The 24159-nt window shown below is 43.4% G+C and overlaps 1 protein-coding gene across 5 annotated transcripts in view; it reads right to left on the minus strand.

Annotated features, from left to right (window-relative positions):
- Nucleotides 1-10640: 10640 nt before the first annotated feature.
- The window catches only part of ZC3H6 (zinc finger CCCH-type containing 6), a 51514-nt gene continuing 37995 nt past the window's right edge, over nucleotides 10641-24159 (minus strand). For all 5 annotated transcript variants that reach the window (XM_023745957.1, XM_023745956.1, XM_023745958.1 and 2 more), the window contains 5 exons: nucleotides 18689-18798; nucleotides 18041-18294; nucleotides 16996-17486; nucleotides 15971-16204; nucleotides 10641-13063 (listed from right to left, as the gene is read on the minus strand). In XM_023745957.1, the coding sequence (XP_023601725.1) occupies nucleotides 11601-13063; nucleotides 15971-16204; nucleotides 16996-17486; nucleotides 18041-18294; nucleotides 18689-18798 (2552 nt within the window). In that variant the 3' untranslated portion in view covers nucleotides 10641-11600. The remainder of the gene's footprint in view (nucleotides 13064-15970; nucleotides 16205-16995; nucleotides 17487-18040; nucleotides 18295-18688; nucleotides 18799-24159) is intronic.

The following is a 24159-nucleotide window of genomic DNA, read 5'->3' on the forward strand; positions in this document are numbered from 1 at the left end:
TTCCAGCTAAAGTCTTCTTATCGGCCTCTGGTAGCCCGTCTTTCTCCTATGCTCTGTCCTAAAGAAGCCAGTGATGTGCCCGTCACTGTGTGAAAGTGACAGTCTCTTCTTAGATTTCAGGCTAGTTGATGTCCTTCAACCTCAGCTTCCTAATGGGTTCAAGAAAGGTTATGGCCCTAGTCGGTTTGGCTCAGTGGATAGAGCGTCAGCCTGCGGACTGAAGGGTCCTGGGTTCGATTCCAGTCAAGGGCATGTACCTCAGTTGCAGGCTCCAGGGCAAGTGTAGGAGGCAACCAATCAATGTTTCTCTCACATGGATATTTCTCTCTGTCTTTCCCTCTCTCTAAAAATCAATGGAAAATACCCTTGGGTGAGGATTAAAAAAATGATGTTGAAGAAAGGTTATGATTTTGTGAATCATCTGACTTTCTTTTTGTTGGGCTGGCGGGGAGGGGAGGGGAAGCAACCCTCTCTCCAGCTTTCTGTGTCCAAGTGGAGGCTGGAAATGGGAAATACTTGAAAGCCTAGCAGAACACCTGTCCAGGGCCTTGACACATGCTTTCACAGGAATTATTCCACCTGGGAGATGTGCCCCTACCCCTTAACTTCTGCCAAATTTCCCATGTCTGGCTCCTATCCTTTAGGCCCAAGCTTAAATTCCACCCCCTCGGGAGATGAAACACCCTCCCATACTCAAACTATATCACACCCAGTTGCCTCTGTTTTAATACCTTATATAATTCCTTGTAGCACTTATCCCAATTTGTAGTTACATGTTTGTCTGTTCCCCCCTCCGCCCCCCTTGTATTTATGTATTTGTCTGGCTCTTTTATTAGGATGTAAATTCCATGAAGTCACAGACTGGGACTAGTGGGCTAGTGCCTGGAGGTGCTAAGTATGTAGAGGGAGAATTTTCATTTTGAGATGCATTCAGTGAAAAGCATTTGAAAAATGTGCATATTTTAGCTACAAGTTTCAGAGTCTTTTGAATATAAAGGAGGTTGAGAGAGAAGCTCAGGCCTGGCCATTAAGGAATCGTGTCCCTCCCTCCAGCACACCACGCCCATGGCCTCCCACTGGTCCTGCAGCCACGCCCACAGCCTCCTGCTGGTCCTGCAGCACCGGCCTAGGCCAGCCAGGCCACATGGCCCAATCTGAGTGTAAGTGAACCTGACAGTGAAGCCGAGCATACACCTGTGTCCTGGCTCTGCTCAGGCCGATGGCCAGACCCTTGGAGCGTCTGCATAAAGTAAAATGAATAAGGCGCAACCCAAACCAGGCAGAATTTAGGGGAAAGAGAGAGTTTTAAAAATTACATTCTCAGAACATCTTATGTTGACGAATGTAAGTCCCTTTGCGCTGTTGCGCTTTTCCTTTCAGAATGAGTGGGTGCCCACCCAGAGGAACTCTCCGAACACCGTTCCTTGGTCTCTGTGAAAGCAAAGCTAGACCATCAGGAAACCAGCCCATCCTCTCAGGAATCCCCGAGAGCTCCAGTCAGCGGACACTGGGAGAGTGTGCAGAGTGTCCCCGGGGCTCACCTGTCTCTCTCTCCGCCAGGGTTTGAGACCGCTGTCCTCAGATGCGGAGGAGCTGGAAGTTGCCGCCTTCTGCATGCAGTGGAGACAGAAACTGCTGCAGCACCGGCTTCAGGAGACCTGCGACCGGGACTGCGATGAGCTGGGCCTGCGGAAAGCCAGCACCAGAGCTCCCCCGACGCTCGCAGCCCTGGCGCCGGAGCATTACGAAAGCTGAGAAACGTCTCCCAGGCTCTGGTGGTGCTGACGCTGGCCCTGAGGCTCTGGTCGCCATGGGAACCAGCCTGTGGGGACAGGCGGTGACAGTTGGGTGGGTGCTGGCTGGAATTAATTTTCTGTCTAACCTGTCTCACAGCCACATTTGCTCAGCCTCGCTGGTGCCCAGATTCCTCTCTAAGTATTGGAGACCTTTGAGCGATGAGTCACCACATTGTCAGTGTCTGCCTCCTGCAAGTGGATGGCCACGCCCGCCTCCTGGAACATCTCACGAGGTATCTCAATGCACCCTGGCTCTGGGTGTGGGCTGCACGCCCGTGGGGATCTGGGACTCTCTGAGCCAGTGATCAAATGAAATAGTAGCCAAGGCCTTGGAGCAAACTGCCCAGTGGGCTGCAGTGAGCGCTGAGCTCCGAAAACCCCACTGCTAGATGGGACGGAGGCTGCTCTTCAGCAAGTATCCGCGGGGCTGCAGAGGTTGGCTCCCACACCGCAGACGTGGAAAGGATTGAGTTCTTACCTCTATGCACTGGAGGGGGGGGGGGGCAGGGAGCCCTGTAGCACTGTGCTGGCCCTGGGGTGACCACTGGCTGATATCCGTCATTCCAATCACGGACAATAACCCTCTGGCCTCTCCCGCTGGGTGTACCTGGGTGCCCCGGGGCCTTTTGGTTGAGAAATGCTCCCAGGGAGCACCAACCAACCTCCCTCAGGACTTTGCCCTCCTCAGTTCTTATAGCTCAAGACCGTGGGGGCCCTTTCTGGCTTCTGATGGGTGGGCACCTCATGTTGTCAGAGAGCATTCATGCCGCACAGACACTGAGAGCCCAGGACAATCAGGACACAGGAAATACACTCACCAGTGACAGGACCGCTGCACCGGTCTCCTCCCAGAACCTCAGCCAAGGCACCAGCGAGCTCATCGTCCACCGCGCGCACGGAAACAGTCCACACACATCTGATCCACCTGCTCTCCGCCTTCTGTTCGGGATTCCCAGGGAGGAGAGAAAAGGGCCTCCTTCCCCCCTCCACCCCTCACCCCGGCTGTCTTCTGCTTGGCCCTCCTTTGGGCACTGCTCACTGATACATTGGAGGAAGAATAGAGAGACTCAGACATCATTTCAAATGAGGTTATGGCACTGCTGCAAAGTCTCATTTTCGAGCGTCAAAGCTGAATATTACCTTCATTCTCTTAGTGTCCCTGTAACAAACTGCAAGAGTCTCTTTCTCTCCTCTGTAATGTCCCAGGTGGATGGATGTCACAAGCCAACGAGGCAATGGTTTGCAAACTTGGAAAAACAAAAGAGAAAGTCCATTAGTAACCTTCAAAATAGCACCCCTTTAATGCCTCTTTCTGATGCTACTTTGAGGAAGGGGATGAGCCTCAGGGAGGTCAAGCGGCTTCCTTCCCTCACTTTTGGAAGAAGTGGTTCCAGGGATAATTAAGGACACTCAGGGGCCCTCAGAAACCTGCTGTGCTGCACGCCTATAAGGTCAATGAACTCACGTGCTCACTAGTGGGCTGTGAGGTGATGCATGTAGATCCCCAGCTCACCGCCATCACCCGACCAGTGTGGAGGATTACTGTCATTATCATAAACTAGAAGCCCAGTGCACAAAAATTTGTGCACTTGGGGGGGGGTCCCTCAGCCCAGCCTGTGCCCTCTCACAGTCTGGGACCCCTCGGGGGATGACCATCTGCTGGCTGAGGCCTGCTCCCCAGGGGATTGGGCCGAAGCTGGCAATCAGACATTCCTCTGGCAGCCCAGCAGCCCGGCAGCCCTTGGGGGATGTCCACTTGCCAGCGGGGAGCAGACCTAAGCTGCAGTCGGACATACTTAGCGCTGCTGAGGAGGCAGGAGAGGCTCCCACCACCACCGCTGTACTGGCAGCCATCAGCCTGGCTTGTGGCTGAGCAGAGCTCCTCCATGTGGGAGCTCACTGACCACCAGAGGGCAGCTCCTGCATTGAGTGTCTGTCCCCTGGTGGTCAGTGTGTGTCATAGTGATCAGTCATTCTCAGTCTTTCTGCTGTTAGGGTCAGTTTGCATATTACCCTTTTACTATATAGGATAGAGGCCTGGTGCACGGGTGGGGGCTGGCTGGTTTGCCCTGAAGGGTGTCTCGGATCAGGGTAGGGGTCCTGCTTGGGTGCCTGGCCAGCCTGAGTGAGGGGCTGATGGCTGTTTTCAGGCTGTCCGCACCCCCTTCAGGGTGGGGGTCCCCACTGGGGTGCCTGGCCAGCCTGAGTGAGGGGCTGATGGCTGTTTTCAGGCTGTCCGCACCCCCTTCAGGGTGGGGGTCCCCACTGGGGTGCCTGGCCAGCCTGGATGAGGGGCTGAGGGCTGTTTTCAGGCTGTCCGCACCCCCTTCAGGGTGGGGGTCCCCACTGGGGTGCCTGGCCAGCCTGGATGAGGGGCTGAGGGCTGTTTTCAGGCAGGCCAAGCCTGCAACTGAAGCTCCCAGTCTCTCCTTTTTTTCTTTTTTTTTTTTATTCTTGGATTTATTTACCTTCTGTAATTGAAACTTTGTTGCAGCTCCAGCTCCGAGGCCAGCTTGCTGAAAGCAGGTTTCTGGGTTTGTTTTGCTTCTATAATTGCAACATCGTTGCTTAGAGTGCAGCTCAGGCGGGGAACCATGGCTTCCTCCATCACCAGGGCAACCAAGCCTCCTGTTCGCTTCAGCTGCGTGGCTGCCGGCCGCCATCTTGGTTGGCAGTTAATTTGCATATCGCCCTGATTAGCCAATGGGAAGCGTAGCGGAGGTATGGTTAATTACCATGTTTGTCTATTATTAGTTAGGATGCTGGGGCAGGGACGTGCCATTGCGGAGGGTGGTCCAGGGCAGAACCACCTCCATGTGAGGGTGTTGGCGAGGCACACGGTGAGAGTGGAATGCTTAAGTAACACTATGCACCATTTGTTCCTTACGGCTTCTAAAATGTAGCCTGTGTGCTTCATCATTTGACATTCACCACAAAGCAGGGAGACTTCAGACTCACTTTGCAGTGTCATTGGGAAGCAGCCCGTCTTTCCCATCTCAGTACTCAGCACCCACTGGCACAGATGAGCACTCAAACACCGGCTCTGAAATCAGGGATGAGTCCTCGTTTCGTCCATGAGGAAGCGATGCCGAGTCCTGACTGGTCCACTGCGGCCTCACGCAGGGTAGACTGTGCTCGCTCCGCTCCGGGGAGAAGTGGCCACAGTCAGAGCTGCTTGGCAGTTAATCCAGGGCTCCCTCATTCTGACTGAACATAGAGGAGAAGCCACGGGACATTTCCTAACAGGTTTCCGACCTCTGAGGGAAGCATCGTCACCTCGTTGTTGCTCCGATCATGCGGGGGAGAGTGACCAGGCTCTCTGAGAGCCTTTCCCACCAGGAGATCTGACTTTGACCCTGGAGTTCCCGCTCTGCTCTAAGCAGCCCATTTGTCAGCAACCTCTCATTCAGATCCTCCAATAGAAAACTAGTTTCTGCTGATGTGAGAGACTTCCCAGAACATATGCAGCACTGGGACACGGCGTGCAGTGCTGCTAGCTGGTGTGGTGCGTGCAGCCTCCTGCTGGATACACTGGAGGACCAGCCCACCCCTTCTCCTTTCAGGAAGGCAGGAGGGGCTCCATTTACTAGCTCTTATATGAGTACACGGCACCACTACACTGTCTTTAACGATGAATGTATTAAAGCAAAGCAATGCACTGTCAGACAGATACTATTAGAAACATTTTATTTAAAGTCAGACAATAGAAAGGTGCCACAGAAAAAAATTACAGGAACTTGCAACAGCAGAATATAACCTTGCAACAGTTGTGAGAATAATAGATATTCCTGATTTTACCAAGTGATTTGCTCATCCTTAAGCAGAATAATTTATCAATTCAGCAAAATCCTCTCATTGCTGGTATCTTTTGAACAAAAAGGAGATTAAAAATTTAGTGAAGCCAATAAACTGGTATTTATGAAAACCTTCCAGAGTGAAACAATTTCGGCAGCATTTCCCCGACATTTATAACTTGGGGAAAGATAGAACTTGGGGAACTGAAATAATGCTAGGAAGTGAAAAACAAACACCCGCTTCATACTGAATAGGTTTCACCTGGATTTCAGCCCATAGATGGTGCTTGAGGAAAAGATAGAAAACAGGCCATGCTAAGTCTGGACACAGCTCCCCCCTACACACACACACACACACACACACACACACACACACACACTGCATCTTAGGACACATTGCCACCAGCACCCTTGCCACGGGCAGGCACAGAAGCCCTGGACTAAAAGCAAAGTGACCTGGGCCCTGGCACCCGAGAGCTATGCTCTTTCTAGTCATGGGTGGGGGAGCATGGGTTTAGGGCAAAGATTGAAGGTTTTTTAAAACTTTGGCAAGTTACGTATACAAATAACTGTCTTGATTGTCACTTTTGTAAGGAAATGTCACCCTACTCCTTGGAGACAGAATCTCCTTATTCAACTTGCCTCTCAGACATTTGGAGGGCAAACTCCTCTAACACAGAAGTGGACTAAAACCTTTTGCCTGCAGTAATGGTTATTATTTTTCACCTCTATTTTAAAAAGCATATAAAATATATAGCCTGTCACTGACAACTAATCCTGAGCTATTGCTCATAATGGAGGTCTGGAACATTTTTTTAAAAAAAGTTGGTCCTTTATTTAATTCCTTTAAATAAACTATACATCAGACCCCTGATAAAATAATATTAGCTGATGCAATCAGGCATCAATTCAAATGGAGACTGCAGCCACGAAATCAAGAGAAGGCTTAGACTAGGAAGGACAGCAATGAGACAATTAGAAAAGAACACCAAAAGCAAAGGTGTGTCGTTAGAGACCAGGGGGGAGGCTACCCACACCCTTGTATGCAACAGCTGGACAGGGAAGAAGGCTGATAGAAAACAATTGATTCATTTGAAACATGGTGTTGGAGGATTGCTTTATGAATAACTCAGGCCACCGGACAGACAAGTGGGTCCTAGAGCAAATTAAGCCTAAAACATTGCTGGAGGCAAGTATGACAAAACTGAAGCTGTCCTACTTCAGGCACATCAAGAGAAGGCAGGCTCTTTGGAAAAGACAATAATGCTGAGAAAAACAGAAGGCAGCAGGAGAAGGGGAAGGCCAAATTCTAGGATAGAATCCGTTAGCCAAGCCACAGGCTGAGTCTACAGCTGCTGGGTGGGGCTGCTGAGGCCAGGACACAGAGGACATCACTCATTTGTGGGGTCGCTGGAGACAACAGTATGTGACACGCAGAGTAGTGAGGCAAGAAGCATGGGCCGGATAATTCACAGAGCTGATTTTCTTCTAAGATGCTATAATTATCTGCATATTAATAAAAAATAAATTCTAAGTTTAAAAAAACAAGAGATTCAAGGTTGAACAAAACTAAGATACTATTGCAAGGACTCACAATCTCGTTTGAAGAATTTCACTGTGCACACACGGTTTTGTCAACTGTAGCATGACTGTTCTGTTCCAAAGGGTGACGAGGGTGTTTAAGGACCAGACACAAGGCCCACACTAGAGTGCAATTCATGACTGAAAAGGTGAATTACTGTTCATGGTGTTAGGAGAAACACGTTTCAGTGCTATTGGAAATTCATTAGGCTAGGCATATCTTCATAATTTTGGTTGATATTTTGAAGATAACTGAAAGGGAGAAACTAGAGAAAGACATTTAAAATAAAAACATAAGACTCTAGTTATGCAATTCCTTCTGGTTACAGAAAGAATCCTTTGTAGATATATAGGAATAAATTATTGATCTATTCAAACCTCCACCACTAAGTAAAGTTACATTAAGTAAAGTCTGGAGGATTCTTAAGAGTTATGAATTATTCTAGAAACATTTAACTCCAACAGAGCTGCTGCAGCCCTGCCTTCACATTGTTCAGTTGATGGGGGAGAGGGGAGAAGCTATGTGCCCAGTGTCTACCTAAAGAGGTATAAGTTATGAGCTGTATTTCTAATGCAATTGCAGAATGGCTTTGCCATATCTGCCCTAATAGTTGATAGCACCTGAAAAATCTAAGTCTGGTTGGATTGTGAGAAGCATTCAAGAAGCACTTAACAAAGCACCCACTGTGTGCCTAGAGCTAGGCTTGTTGCTATGGGAAAACAGAAAAGGAGACACATATGGGTTCTGTTTTCAGAAGCGTAAGTTACAGCTTAAAATGTGGTTTTCATTTAAAAATTATATATTCTAAATATTATATTGATGTTAACCTAATGTCCTTTCTTAGACCCATATTCTTTCCAAAAGAGGCAGGTTAATCTGGGCTTTGTTACTCTAATGGGAGTCTAATTTTTATGTTTGTGAAAGTTATGAAGCAATTTTATATTTATAAATACTTAATAATTCATTTCCTCCTTAAGACTAACTTGTGAGCAGTAAAAATTATCCCCATTTCACAGAGAAGAAACTAGACATGAGATGAAATGCTTATATCATAACAAGAATATGAATTCATGGGCTTTGAACCTCCAGCCCTCATAAGTTCTCCTTTCCTCCCTCTCCCTTCTAATTAATTCAGCAAAGTGGCTTACAATAAGCTCATATAAGCCTTATATGAATACTCATCCAGGATTTATTTACTAAACAACCATTCTTCCAGTCTTACAATAAGGGGGACTAGGAATAAAAACTACCATTTGAAGTCCTATACAAGTCTACAGACAGACAGAAACCTAACCCAACATCATTTCAAACGTAGACTGTTTTGGTTGCAGCCTAATGCTGGGGTGTGGCTCAAGGGCGGGGTCACAGTGGTCCGACGGAAACAGAGTTTGAAATCTCTCTAACACTTGGCTCATCTTCAAGGTTCAGAATGAGGTCCTAACTGGGAAAGCTCCAGAGACAGGAGTTTGGAGCAAAACTAAAGAAGTAATGGGAAAACATTTGCTCTGGGAATCAAAAATCAACATTCTGAATATCCTACTCTATTTAACATCGAAATTGAACAGGCATAAAACTTCTGTCACAAACCAGTACGAATGTTTAAGTCACATCCCAACCAATGAATCCAATCCAGACTCTTTTAAGATGCAGGTTACTTCTGTTATCTATAAATGTTTGGCTTCTAAGAATAGGGACATAACATATTTCTCAGCATACTACAGTATAAATCAAATTCCATAGATTTTAAAATCACAATTCACCTTAAAGAGGAGCTTATTCTTTGGGGAAAATGGCTACTATTAACTTGGTGAGAAAATAGGAAAAAAGAAATATTAAAATAATCCAGTTTGGCCCTGGCTGGTGTGGCTCAGGTTCGGCGTCGTCCCATGGAACGCAAGGTGGCTGGTTTGATTCCTGGTCAGGGCACATGCCTGGGTTGTGGGCACAATCCCCACTAGGAGGCGTGCAAAAGGCAGCTGATCAATGTTTCTCTCTCACATCAATGTTTCTCTTTCTTTCTCCCTCTCCCTAAAAATCAATAAAAATCTTTTAAAAAATAACCGGTTGACAGGATGTAACAATATCTCCTAAGCTAATGTTACTACAATTTAAAAAGCATCACAGATAGAAATCATTATTTTAAACACAGACAGCATATTTCCATATAAAATATATTATTAATTTTGAAAGTCCAAACTTTCTTGTAAAATAGCTTCTAGGACAGTGGTTCTCAACCTTCCTAATGCCACGACCCTTTAATACAGTTCATGTTGTGGTGACCCCCAACCATAAAATTATTTTCGTTGCTACTTCATAATTGTAATTTTGCTACTGTTATGAATCGTAATGTAAGTATCTGATATGCAGGATGTATTTTCATTGTTATAAATTGAACATAATTAAAGCATAGTGATTAATCACAAAAACAGTATATAATTACAAATGTGTTTTCCAATGGTCTTAGGTGACCCCTGTGAAAGGGTCGTTCGACCCCCAAAAGGGTCACGACCCACAGGTTGAGAACCGCTGTTCTAGGACATTAGCTGATGTAATATGGATTCAAGGATACTGAGTAAATGAACATTATTATTTGCATTAATGATTTTTAAACTTTACTTTTTAATTAATTTTTTAACATCTATTTTAGTAGTAAAAATATCTTCTGTTAAGGATTTGGATTACATTTTAGTCTTTAACAAAGATATATATATATATAATCTATACATAATAGCGAAGATATATAATCATATATATGTATAATATATAACTACTAATATATATGATTATATATATGTATATATATATAAAATCTTGTTTTCTGTCAGTTTTATTCATTTCAGTGACTTTTCAATTAATAATAAAGTTTGTTTGAACAGCAAATCAGAAAATACTTTCTATGGTGGCTTTAAACTGCATTTTTAACCTAAAAATATTATCCAGAGCCATTTTAGACAACAATGTAGATGAAGTATAAATAGCAGAAATTCATGTTTCCTTGAACAAAGTGAGCTTCTTAGGTTGGCAGAGTCCTGTTCACTTAACCCTTTGGGAGCGCAGGATCCAAGCAAAAGGTAAAGGGTTAGGCAGTGAACATACAGGGCAGGCTTTAACATTAAACCATAGGTTCCTAGAGAAATATTTTGCTGTATATTTTTACATCACTTCTCAAGGATAGCTGTTCACCCAAGGACTGATATCCATCACTTTCATTATCTCTTGTGAGGAAATGTTCCTTTTCAAGTTGCTGAAATTGTTACCAGCAAACACTGTCATAATCTTTCAGTTCAAGACATCAGTATTAGTATAAACTGCTTCCATTATAAATAATAAATGCATAAAGCAGGTAAGGCTGCTATTATTTTAGACTACAATAAACACACAAGAATGAATATGTTATTTTTCATAAAAATGCAATTTCTAACCAATTCAGGGGATTTCCAAACTCTGCTATAGAACGCCAGTCATGTGAGATCTGAAAGTTTTTTTATTGGTAGCCACACAGTTGACTACAATATCTCTGTGTTTTCTTGCTATTTAAAAAAATATGGAACCTGGACACTTAAAACATTATCAATGCAATAATCACGATAGACTTTCACTGAATCTTTTAAAAGTTTGTAAAAATTGCCAAGGTCATGATGAATACAATTATTGTATCTACATCATTTGAAAAAGTAATATAAATTATACTGCTAAAGACAAAACACATGAGCACACATAAACATCACCAGGTGACAGCAGTAACTCATAACTATTTAATATGAAAATTAATTGTAAAAAGGTATGTCAGAGAACTTGGGAATTTTCACTTCAGCAAAACAATCTACTTATATATCTCTAACTTCTATGATACAATAAAATATTTTTTAAAAGATATGACATTCAAATGCTTCATTTACACAATATTGCCCACATTAATAAAAGTGATGCCCTTAAATATGAACTGTTCTGCTAACTATGATTTAAAATGTTTTATTTCATTTTACATTTTTGTTAGCAGTTATGTGTTGACAGAGAGGATCCTAGTCAAAATACTGTTTCCCAAAAGTAATATACATCATATTGCTTGAAATGAACAACCATATAAAAGTGGTAATCATTTATCTAAACATTGATTAAGAAAGACAACTGGCATATATTCAGGCAGAGTGTCCAGTTCATGATGGTTTATTTACAAAAAAAGTATTTTTACTGAAGCTAACATGATATATAGGTTTCTATGTCACTTGCTACTGTCTCTTAAATTTATAAAAATATTATATAAAATACCACAGCCTTTAGAGGATATAACTTCATGTGGTTCTGATACTAGCAGCTGAAAAGTGTTCATAATTTAAAAATAAATAAACTATAGAGGTAAACCAGTTACAAAACAGCGAGGACTGCTATGGTCACGAGACTGAAAAGAACTGCTTAATTACACAGTAGCTAGCAAAATGGTGAAGCAGTTGGATCAAAAGTTTTAAAAACCTCTTTCAGAGATTTGTCATCTGTTTCCCCACTGGGGTCATCTTCTGGGGTGGGGCTCAGCTGTCCCAGCTGCCTGGACTGCCTGGGATCACTGTACTGGGGTTTCATTAAGCCTGTTAACGCCTGCACAGGAAGGCTGTGCACTGCGGGGACCTGGCCTGCACAGGAGCTGCTGGGGACATGGGCCGGTGCGTCGGCTGGCCCATGGACAGTGGCCTCCGCGTCGGCAGTGGTTTTCTGTGGCAGGGCTGCTTCTCCAGGAGCGCGCTCATTTTTGTCACTGCCTTTTAAACCACCACTTTTTTTCTGGTTCTCTGCATTTTCCGTTGCTGGCTCTGGAGCAGATGATGAGCCAGGCTCCCTAGGGTCATACAAACTAATACCACTGAGAACTGAACTTGGAGTCCCCAGTGGAACACCAGCTGAAGGCGACAGTTTAGGAGTGTAGGGAGGCAAAACCCCAGGCCCAGAGTCGCTGGTTACTGCCGCTGAGGGCTGTGATGCACCAGGGCTTAACCTGGCCAAGTGAGGGGCACACTTTGGTGTATGTGACTCCTTCGTAACTGCTTGCTGAGATACTGTGTTGTGCAGTCTGTGAAGTCTAGGATCACATTTTTTTTGTAGCCTGGGGTCTCCCAATTTACTTGCTGAACTGTGCAAGTCCCCAAAAGGTTCCAGGTAGCCTTCTCTGCTTGTTGTGTTAATTTTGGCTTTGACTGCCAATTTTGAATCCAGGGGTACTGTGCTTTGATGGAGATCGCTTTTCGAATTCCATAGCCTCTGGTCAGCTATTAGAGGGGGCAGAGGTAAGCTGATTGAAGAGACGGGGTCGGGTTTTGGTAAAGGGACTGGAAGTAAGTCCTCTGGAGCCCACACGATGTGTTTTGCGAAGTTGGGCTTGGTGAGTGTGATATCCATTTTAATGTGACTGAACTGCCTCAGCTGCGACCGTGGATCCTGGAGCACTGCCCCGGGGGGAGAGTCCAGGGGTATTAAGGAAGCCTTTTCTCTCAGTTCTCGTTCTGTGTCCTCTTCCTCATCATCTCCTCTCTTGTGTTTGATGTTAGCGCCGGAATGTGCATGATGTAAATCGCACTTTGCTGCACCAGCAGAGGAGCTCGCCTGCCCACTTCCGTTTCCTCTTGGTTTCCTGGGATCCCACACGAGTCTGAGACCCTGTGCGGGAGACTCAGAAGACTTTCTAATGTCTTGTCTTGGGATGGTCCTAAGTCGAGGGTCAGACACCTGGTTCCCTTTACTCTTCTCTTTAGCAAGTCTTGGATCAGTAGGAGTGCCGAGTTCCAAGGAAGACTGCTGCTGGCTCCTTAAAGTTTCTGTTTGTTTCTGTAACGTTTTCAGGATTGCCTTGACACTGCTCCCTTCTTCCTCTTCACTACTGGAATACCAGTTAACAGGATCATCTAAATGCAGACAAAGACTTATTATAAAGAATGAAGCATGCAGATTCGGTCTGAATTAAGATAAAAAAGCACATGCTATTTCTGAAGTCTAACTTCAAGACAATGCATCATAGTCCCTGGCCAGTGTGGCTCAGTTGGTTGGGCATTGCCCCATGTGCCAGAAAGACAATGCCATCATAGAAATGCTAGGGTTTCAACACCGGAACAAGGCAGCATGTGGTATGATGACCATCAATTTGGTTATCACACTCTGGAAAGACAGAGCTGGGATACTGGGACATGTGCAAGTCCTTCCAGCCAGAGAAAGCCAGGGCCTTTCCCGCCAATTGGCCAAGGGAACTCAGAGCGTGTGTGGTGTAACAGGCTTCAGGGAGAAGGCAAAATACTCTGGGGACAGAAGATGAAAAGGTTTTGGATCTCCTTAATTCAAGTAATCCTTAAGCTCTGCATTTATTTTGATAGCAAGGGAGAGATATAAAAATATGTTTGGAAAGACAACATAGCACTAATAATGACAGTTAAGGAAGCCATGGGAACTGAGCAAATGAGGGGTGAGGTGCAGAGCCTTAATTTGTATTTTACATTTTTAGATATTTGACCTATGTGACTATATTAGCTATTCCAGCACTAAATTAAAATTATCAAACAAAACTAACACCCTAAAGTTTATCTACTTGACCTTTATGAGAACACTCTGGGCCTTACTCCTAAAGTCTTTTTATCCCTCATATCTTGTGCACAATGAGTAGACGGTATGATAGGGTGAGTCTCCTTCCTCTCCATTCAGACACATACAGGTCGACACTAAGCTGGAAACACACACACACACACACACACACACACACACACACACACACACACACACCCTAGAACAGTGGTTCTCAACCTGTGGGTCGCGACCCCTTTAGCGGCCAAATGACCCTTTCACAGGGGTCGCCTAAGACCATCCTGCATATCAGATATTTACATTATGATTCATAACAGTAGCAACATTACAGTTATGAAGTAGCAACGAAAATAATTTTATGGTTGGGTCACAACATGAGGAACTGTATTTAAAGGGCCAGAAGGTTGAGAACCACTGCCCTAGAATATCCCAGATCAATAGACCATTGCAGATATTCTTCTTTTACCTCCTTGCACTGCTTACTAATGTGTTTCTACCTCATGGAACTTTAGTGTTACCCTCTTAGTTTGAACAGAGCAGTGCTCACAAAGTAAGCAATGGTGTTTAGGGTGGGGATGTGTCTTAATATAGAATACACTATGTCACAATAGCAAAAGTTTTTTTTGGGTCTCAGGGTATGGAAAACAAAGGTTAGATTCTAGGTCTCCTTCCTTCTTCTCTTGGACCTCCAGGAGGCCTAGAGCTGGGCTTGCAATTCATTTTCAATATTTCTGTAGAGTAACTTTGCTCCTCACAGAAGTTGTTACCTGACCCAAAGAGCGAAGATGCTATTTTATTCTCACTTTCATATGAACATATTTAATAAGCAGTCAAATCCCTTTTGGAATGAGAATGAATATAGAACAGAAGGAAAGTAGAACAGCAGAGGCCAACAGGCAGCAAATATTAGACAGGAAATGATGAGTAACAACTTTTTATCAAGGGACAGATACAATTTAAAGGCATTAAAATTTTATGAATATACCAACAAATACACAAAAATCCTAGCTGGTCAAGACATTTTCTGTATATAGAGAAAACAACCTTTATAAAACATCCTCAGTTGTATAATATTATAAAACTAGAGGCCTGGTGCAAGAAATTAGTGCACTGGGGGGGGGGGGGGTTGTCCCTCAGCCCAGCCTGTACCCTCTCCAATCTGGGACCCCTTGGGGGATGTCTGACTGCCGGTTTAGTCGGACATCTGGCAGTTGCACATCCCTCTCACAATCCGGGACTACTGGCTTCCAACCGCTCACCTGCCTACCTGATTGCCCCTAACCACTCTGCCTGCCAGCCTGATCACCCCCTAACCACTCCCCTGCCAGCCTGATCGACGCCTAACTGCTCCCCTGCTGGCCTGATTGCCCCTAACTGCCCTCCCCTGCCAGCTTGGTTGCCCTCAACTGCCCTCCCCTGCAGGCCTGGTCCCCCCATAACTGCCCTCCCCTGCCAGCCTGGTCACCCCTAACTGCCCACCCCTGCCGGCCTGGTCCCCACCCAACTACTCTCCCCTGCAGGCCTGCCCCCACAACTGCCCTCCCCTGTTGGCCTGGTCACCCCCAACTGCCCTGCCCTGCTGGCCTGGTCCCCCCTAACTGCCCTCCCCTACAGGCCTGGGCCCCCCCACCCCCAACTGCCCTCCACTGCAAGCCTGGTCGCCCTCACTGCTTTCCCCTGCAGGCCTGGTCACCCTCATTGCTCTCCCCTGTCGGCCATCTTTGACCACGTGGGGACAGCCAACTTGTGTGAGGGCATAATGGTCAATTTGCATATTATCTCTTTATTATATAGGATCTTTTATCATCTAGAAAAGTTATTTTCTTGCTTATGAAAACATAAAGCTCTGTAAGACTAAAAAGTTGACTGATAAATGGTTGTTGTTTTTTTAAATGAAAGTTTTAGCACTTAAAGGAATAAATATAAATTGTACAGGAAATTAAGTTATTAGGTATCCCTCACTTCCCTGTGATGTTAAGTAAATGAAGAATTAATGTTACTGTATTTGAAAATATAATGAATATTTATGTAATAGCTTGTAGTTACCTGTTATAGTTTTAGATAGTTATTAATAAATTTTATGTTTCTCTGTCATCGATATTTCTAACTCTCTATCCCTCTCCTTTCCTCTCTGTAGAAAATCAATAAAAATATATTTAAAAAAACAAAACAAAAACATGGACTCAGACGCTTGTATGACAATATTCTTTGCAGCATTATGAAAAAATAACATGACATACCTTCTTCTTTGCTGGGTGCCCTCTGAGGGTGGGTGCTGCTTGGTTCTTCGTCTTCTTGGTATTTCTGAGTAAGTCTGACAAAAAGAGCTCTCTGCACTGCAGGGAGGAGGCCTGGTGCAGGCAGGGGGTCATGGCCTGTCATGTTGCCGCTGCCATCACACCTACTCCCACGGTTAGGTGAGTCTTGAACAATGGGAGGCTGATGCTGAGCAAACTCATCATGCCACATCCCATCTGCACATAATAAAGAAACAGACATTGATTCAAGCACAGTATTCCACGAGTGAGTACCACTGTGAATTATAAGAAATTGTAGCCCTACTAATAATCACATTTGATTAGAAAATTATTATGTGATTGTAAATATTTTTAGAAGTTATCTAAAGTTCTATTGTTAAAAATGTTTGGTTAAATTTGAAGACTTCCCTGGTGTTGCTCAGTGGTTAGAGCATGGGTCCATGATCTGAAGGGTCTCGGGTTTCATTATTGGTCAAGGGCATGTGAATGGGTTGCAGGTTTGATCCTGACCCTGGTTGGAAGACAATGTGTCTCTCTCACATTGATGTTTTTCTCTTTCTACCTCCCTTTCTCTTTTCCACTCTCTAAAAATCAGTGGAAAAAATATCTTCAGGTGGGAATTAACAAAAGAAAGTTAAAACATATTTAAGGTCTCAATTTCATCACATTTTACTTCGATTTATTTATTTGTTTTCACGTAGCTTTATTTAAAACATACTTATTAATGAAAGACAGGACTCTAGCCGAACCGGTTTAACTCAGTGGATAGAGCGTCGGCCTGCGGACTCAAGGGTCCCAGGTTCGATTCCGGTCAAGGGCATGTACCTTGGTTGCAGGCACATCCCCAGTAGGGGGCGTGCAGGAGGCAGCTGATCGATCTCTCTCATCGATGTTTCTAACTCTCTGTCCCTCTTCCTTCTTCTCTGTAAAAAATCAATAAAATATATTTTTAAAAAAAGACAGGACTCTAAATATTTAGCTTGAGTTATTCTGAAAGGTACACTTACCACTAGAGTTACTGGGTGGCTGAAAATTAGGTGCACCATGCTGAGAATAGTAATTCTCATAAAACTCAGCGGGGTTTTGTAGGGACTCATAACTGGTGCTGAGCTGCATTTCACCAGAACCTTGCAGGTGTGATGAGCCTGGAGAACCGTGATTCTCTCTGGGTACTTTCATCATGTGTTCTGGAAAGCTCGGACAATGGTAAGCACCACTCATACTTGGTACTGACAAAGGTCCATCTGGTTGAACAATTACTCCAGCTCCATGTGGACCGGGTGGCAAAGGTGGGCTCTGTGGCACTGGTAGGCCAGGAGGTCCTGCACATGGATGATGTCTAGGGGAGCCTGAGTGCATCACAGGAATACTGTGTCCCTGAGACATATTAGGTTCGGGACCTGGACTTGACCCAGAACTGTAGATATGCTGAGGATGTGGGCTGCTTTCCTGATATTGTGGTCCTGGTGGCGAGTCACTGCTATAAAATGCTGGTGGTCTGTAGACAGAAAGAATAATATTTCTTAGTTCAAAGAAAAGAGGCAAACAAGAATGTCACATTTTTAAATGGTTACATGTGTTTTCCGTATCAGAAGAGAATAGTCTGCTTCTAAGAAGGCATTTATTTCATATCACCTATAGTAACTGGAAGGACCAACATATGCATCCTGCCTGTGTTTTAGCCCATAGTTTTCTAAGTTGCTGCTTATTAACTGTTGTTCTAAAATCATATTCATTACTGCTTTTGAAAAATGCAGAAAGTACAAAGACAAATAAGAAACACCCCTAATCCCATCACCCAGAGATAAATGTTTTGACTGGTTCTCTTCTAGTCCTCATCACTGTGAGGAGGTTCTGAAGCTGGATTCTATAGAGAAAGCCAAGAGGAGGCAGCAGAGGACGGGCAGGAGGATGTGGGAAGAAGCAATCAGGTGTGTGCTAGACAGCTGCTATCTCTACCTGAGCTTACGCACACGATTAACATGGACACAAGTTAGTTTCTTAGTATTTCTAGGGAGAAAATGCCACCGTTTTTTGAAAATGTTAACTTACTTCTTCCCAATCTTATGTGCTAAGTCCACAGTAGGTTTTACAACTATTTCAAAAAGAGATGGGATTTTCTTGAAATCATCAGAGAGATCTGTCTGAAAGTCATCTTCAGGATCAGAAAAGGGAAAGTGCTCTGCTGGGGTTGGCAGGAGGCCCACTCCTGGAGGTGGTTTGGGAAGAGGGGTTATGCCGCGCTTCCTAAGTTCCTCTAACTCTCTTTCATCCTCATTTGTGGGGTCCTCTTCAGTGTTCAACACCTGAAAAAAATTGGCAAAGATTACCACATAAAAACAAACTATCTTCCTCACAGTTAACATTGTGAAGAGTTCAGTAAATTAGTTCTATTAATAGGAAAATGTAACATTAAGCTGCATGGGTCACACACAAACTCATTTTCATAAAGAGAATTAAGTTCAAAGAGGTAAAGAATATTTCTCAAAGTAAACTAGCTTTTTAACAGCAAAACAAGGATGAGAATGAAAGATTCTTAATTCATAGCCCAATATTCTGCTTTTCTAAAACACTGTATTAATGAAAAATGAAAACAACAAATCCCTGACTTATGAGCAGTTTTATAAAACACAATTCAAGTCAAATGAATCTGTAGAGAGACTTAACAATCAAGGAACAAAAACTTTGTTCCTTACTTACTTTGTCCAAAAGTTTCTTCGTTTCTTTTGTCAAATCATCATGTGAAAATTTACACTTGTCTCCTTGGTAACATTTTGCTCCACTATGATAGAACTTGCATGGAAATTCATGTAAATAAAAATATTAAGGAACAGACCAAATAAAATAAAATTCTAATATTTTTAAGCCAAAAAACATAACTGTGCTGAATCAGTAAGACTCCATAATTATATATTGTACTGAATTTTCTATAATCACATCAGATAATTTAAGATGAAATATTTTAGTTATGCTGCAAAATATTCAAAAAATTTAAAATCTCTCTTACTCTATTAAAACTAGAAAACGATTTTAAAAGAAATATAATGGCTATAGTATTTATAATGTTTATGCAAGCCCTGTTACTTTCCACAATAAAATAAAATATAATGCAGAACAAATACATTTTATAGAAAGAACTTATACCTATGAAGAATAACGGGCTTGATATGTCATGTTAAAGTTAACCCAACAATGAGAGCTACAGGCTAGTCTGACTTAAAGGGTAGTCACCTAAGGTTCTGGAGACAAAATTCTAAAAAAAATATTAACTCTAGAAGTATGGTGAAAAATACATCATTTTCACATGGCACATGTTCAGAGAGAATTCCTGGATGGTTTTAGAAAATTTATTACTATAATTATCACACTGATAAGTTCAAAAGAAAAAATTACACGATTATCTTAGCAAGTGCAAATGGCAACTAATACAATTCAAAGTCCTCATTTGATTTAAAAAACTCTTAGTAAAGTAAGAACATACTTAACTTGATTTTTAAAAAAATCTATCTTAAAACCATAGCCACAAGCTAAAGCAAAAGGCCATTATCATTAATATTGTGTACTATGTCTGCCATAATCATCACTATTTAATATTATTCTGGACATGTAGCCAATACAATTAAAAGGAGGTATAAATTATCATATTTACAGATGGTATGACTGTGGGGAAAACTGTAAGGATAGACTGAAAGCATTTAGAAACAGAGTAATAAGGTGTCTGGTTTCTAAAGAAATATGTCAGATCTGAAAAAATGTTTTCTTTTTTTATTGAAGGGAGAGGTAGAGAGAGAGAGAGAGAGAGAGAGAGAGAGAGAGACAGAGAGAGAGAAACATCAATGATGAGAGAGAATCACTGACTGACTGCTCCTGCACACCTTGTACTGAGGATTGAGCTTGCAACCCAGGCATGTGCCTTGATGGGGAATCGAACCGGCAGCCTCTTGGTTCCTGTGCTGATGCTCAACCATTGAGCTACCTGGCCAGGCTGTTTTCTTTTTCTTGAATAAGACATATTTATTAGAACATTTTAATCAGGAAAGGAAGATTGTTTGCCCTACTAATTATTAACCATACTCTTATAGAGGGGACTGGTCAAATAGTAGTATAGAAGCTGAACTGTGCATACAGGGAAATTTAGGCTCTGGTAAAGGTGCCATTTTAATTCACTGAAGATGAGACAATGAGTTAACCATTTGGAAAAAATTAGGTCCTTAATGCACATCATATATCAAAATAGAATCCGTATGAAGTAAATGTTAAAGATACAACCTTCACAATCATAGCTCGATCACATTTTTAGAAAAATTATGTCTAAATGTATACATCCATCCATTCACAAATGCATACATCCAGTCGTAGGAAAAAATCCAAAAGATTTTATGCCATATTGTTAGAATAATTATTCCTGAAGAATGAGATTACTTGGAATTTTTTAAAAAGTTAACTTGAGCTGGAGAAACCAAGATGGCGGCATAGGTAAACACCGGAAATTGCTGCTTCCCACAACAAATTCAAAAATACAACGAAAAGACAAAACAGACATCATCCAGAACTATAGGAAGCCTGGCTGAGTGGAAATTCTACAACTAGAAGGAAAGAGAAAAGCATACCGAGACTCAGAGGAGGTGCGGAAGTAAAGTGCAGAGGTACAGAGGCTCGAGCATGCGCAAAAAGGGGCTGGCACCTGAGGACGCGGCTGTCTTTTTGAATCGGGAGGGAGTCACAAGCTCCCGACTGCTCTGAACTCCATTTCTGAGAAGTCTCTGGGGACCCAGGACTCATATGGGGAGAAACTGGACTGTCTGGCAACAGGCAGAACTTGGAACTTGAGGGTGGCTTTCCCTCAGAGGTGCTTGCAGCAATTACCAGGACACTGAGACATGGGGCCCCTTAGGGCAGGGCTGAGGATCAGCCATAGCTGCTTGCTCCGCCCTGTTGATTCCCTGAGACCCCACCCCACCCAGGCTGCAGCAGAGGCTTTTGCATATGAATGCCCTGGCCCAGGGGTCCTCAAACTTTTTAAACAGGGGGCCAGTTCACTGTCCCTCAGACTGTTGGAGGGCTGGACTATAGTTTAAAAAAAAAACTATGAACAAATTCCTATGCACACCGCACATATCTTATTTTGAAGTAAAAAAACAAAATGGGAACAAATACAATATTTGTATTTGCATGTGGCCCGCGGGCCGTAGTTTGAGGACCCCTGCCCTGGCCCTTTGCAATCTGAAAATTACCTAACAAATTGCAGCTGGGCCAGACAGACCCAGAACTTCCAAGAGAAGGCCCAAGGCCCCACAGCAGCTTGCATTGCTTCACAGCTGGGCCTCATCTGGGCACCTCCAAACCCCAAAAAAGGAAGGGGAACCTGCAGATCTCTTCGTAGCTCCTGCTGAGGCTAAATTATATCCAAGAGCCAGTGTACCCAGTGGTCAGAGTGGGACCATCCAGATTACAACTCCTCAGATCCATAAGGGACACATTCAGGGGGCAGACTCAGTGAGCACCAAAGCCCCACTGAAGCAAGTCTTGATCCAGAAGGGTGTCCTTAGCACAGAAGTTCTCCCACTGCAGACACAGCTGATTCTCACAGCCAAATGGCCTGGAGGTCAATTCCTCCCAGTGATAACTACAACAATCAAGGCTTAACTACAACAAGACTACAACAAGACTGTGCACAAAGCCCACAAGGGGGTGCACCAAGAGTGTCCACCTCAGGTAATTGGGGAGGCTGAGCCACTGGGCCCTATAGAACACCTAGAACACAAAGCCACTCTACCAACACAGAGAAGTATAAAAATGTGGAGACAAAGAAACAGGTCACAAATGACAGAAATGGAGGAAAGCAAACGACTGGATATAGAGTTCAAAACCATGGTTATAAGGTTTTTCAAGAATTTTCTGGAAACTGCCGATAAATTTAGTGAGACCCTGGAGGATATGAAAAAAGACCAACTAGAAATTAAGCATACACGGACTGAAATAAAGAATAATATACAGAGATCCAATAGCAGACAAGAGGATCCCAAGAATCAAGTCAAAGATTTGAAATACGAAGAAACAAAAAATACCCAACTGGAAAAGCAAAAAGCAAAAAGAATCCAAAAATATGAAGATAGTGTAAGGAGCCTCTGGGACAACTTCAAGCGTACCAACATCCGAATTATAGGGGTGCCAGAAGAAAAGAGAGGACAAGATATTGAAAACCTAATTGAAGAAATAATGACAGAAAACTTCCCCTACCTGGTGAAAGAAATAGACTTACAAGTCCAGGAAGCACAGAGAACCCCAAACAAAAGGAATCCAAAGAGGACCACACCAAGACACATCATAGTTAAAATGCCAAGAGCAAAAGACAAAGAGAGAATCTTAAAAGCAGCAAGAGAAAAAAGTCAGTTACCTACAAGGGAATACCCATACGACTGTCAGCTGATTTCTCAACAGAAATTAAGCAGGCCAGAAGGGAGTGGCAAGAAATATTCAAAGTGATGAATACCAAGAACCTACAACCAAGATTATTTTGTCCAGCAAAGCTATCATTCAGAATTGAAGGTCAGATAAAGAGCTTCACAGATAAGAAAAAGCTAAAGGAGTTCATCACCACCAAACCAGCATTATATGAAATGCTGAAAGGTATTCTTTAAGAAGAGGAAGAAGAAAAAGGTAAAGATAAAAATTATGAACAGCAAATACATATCTATCAATGAGTGAATCTAAAAATCAAGTGAATAAAAAATCTGATGAACAGAGTAAACTGGTGAATATAATAGAACCAGGGGCATGGAAAGGGAGTGGACTGACAATTCTTGGGGGGAAAGGGGTGTGGGGGTGAAGAAAGAGACTGGACAAAAATCATACACCTATGGATGAGGACAGTGGGAGGGGTAAGGGCAGAGGGTGGGGTGGGAACTGGGTGGAGGAGAGCGATGGGGGGGGGTGGAGGAAGAGGAACAACTATAATAATCTGAACAATAAAGATTTAATTAAAAAAAAGGTTAACTTGAAAATTATCAAACATATGCCAAAGGAAAGCAAATAATACAATTAGCTCCCTTAGACTGCCCGTGTAAGTTCAATTACATCACCCGGCAATTTTGTGAGATCTATGCCACCCCCATACTCTCCTCAGACCTCTCCATCAAAAAACACTGGAGTATTCAAAGCATAATCCAAACACATTTAATCTGTGGATATTTCCATGTTTATTTCAAACAGATAAGGAATATTTTTCTTAATAATCACAACCTAGCATCAATATGAAAAATTAATACTTTATCTACTACCCTGTCAATATACAAGTATTTTAGACTGTTTCAAAAAAAGCTCTTTTTATAATTGCTTTGTTTAGATTAAGATCCAAACATGGTCCACAAATTGCATCTGGTTAACATATATCTTAAGTTCTTTAGTTGATCTATAGCAGTTCCCCTCCCCTTTTATTTTTATACTAGAGGCCCGGTGCATGAAATTCATACACTGGGTGGGGGGGGGGGGCTCAGCCCAGCCTGCCGCCTTTCACAGTCCGGGAGCCCTCAGGGAAGGGAGGCAACCCAGCGATCAGGGGAAGGCTACACCCCCATCACACCTCTGCTGTTGCCACTGCTGGCAGTGCAAGCCTCGGCCGGCCCTGGTTACCTGTGCCTCGGGCTGGCCCTGGGCAGCTGGGCAGCCACCATCTGAGGCTTGCTTGTACCTCGGGCCAGCCCTGGGTGGTGGGGTTGAGGGGACTGGTTGCTGCCATATTTGAGGGCGTGGCAGTCAATTAGCATATTCCCTCCTTATTGGCTGTGGGTGCCACCATCTTTGAGGTCGGGGCAGTCAATTAACATAATCCCGCCTTATTGGCTGTGGGTACTGCCATCTTTGTGATGCTGTGAGGGTCAATTAGCATAATCCCTCTTTATTAGATAGGATCATTTATTTGTTAATTTTAATATTTGTCATTGATGTCAAAATAAATACTCCCGATTGCATCAAGAGGCATTTGATGCCCAGTTGTTTCTTTTTAGTGTTAAGGTTAACGGGCTGGAGTAGGTGTTGTCAGTCCCATTCATCAATTACAAAATTTCTCATCAACTTTTCATCTAATGGTTTTAATAGCCATCAGTAATCAATGCCCAAATCGATTAATTCACCAAAATATGCAAAATGGTAGGATCTATGTCAGAGTGTGA

Source organism: Myotis lucifugus, unplaced genomic scaffold, assembly GCF_000147115.1.
Source record: "Myotis lucifugus unplaced genomic scaffold, Myoluc2.0 scaffold_607, whole genome shotgun sequence".
Lineage (NCBI taxonomy): Eukaryota > Metazoa > Chordata > Mammalia > Chiroptera > Vespertilionidae > Myotis > Myotis lucifugus.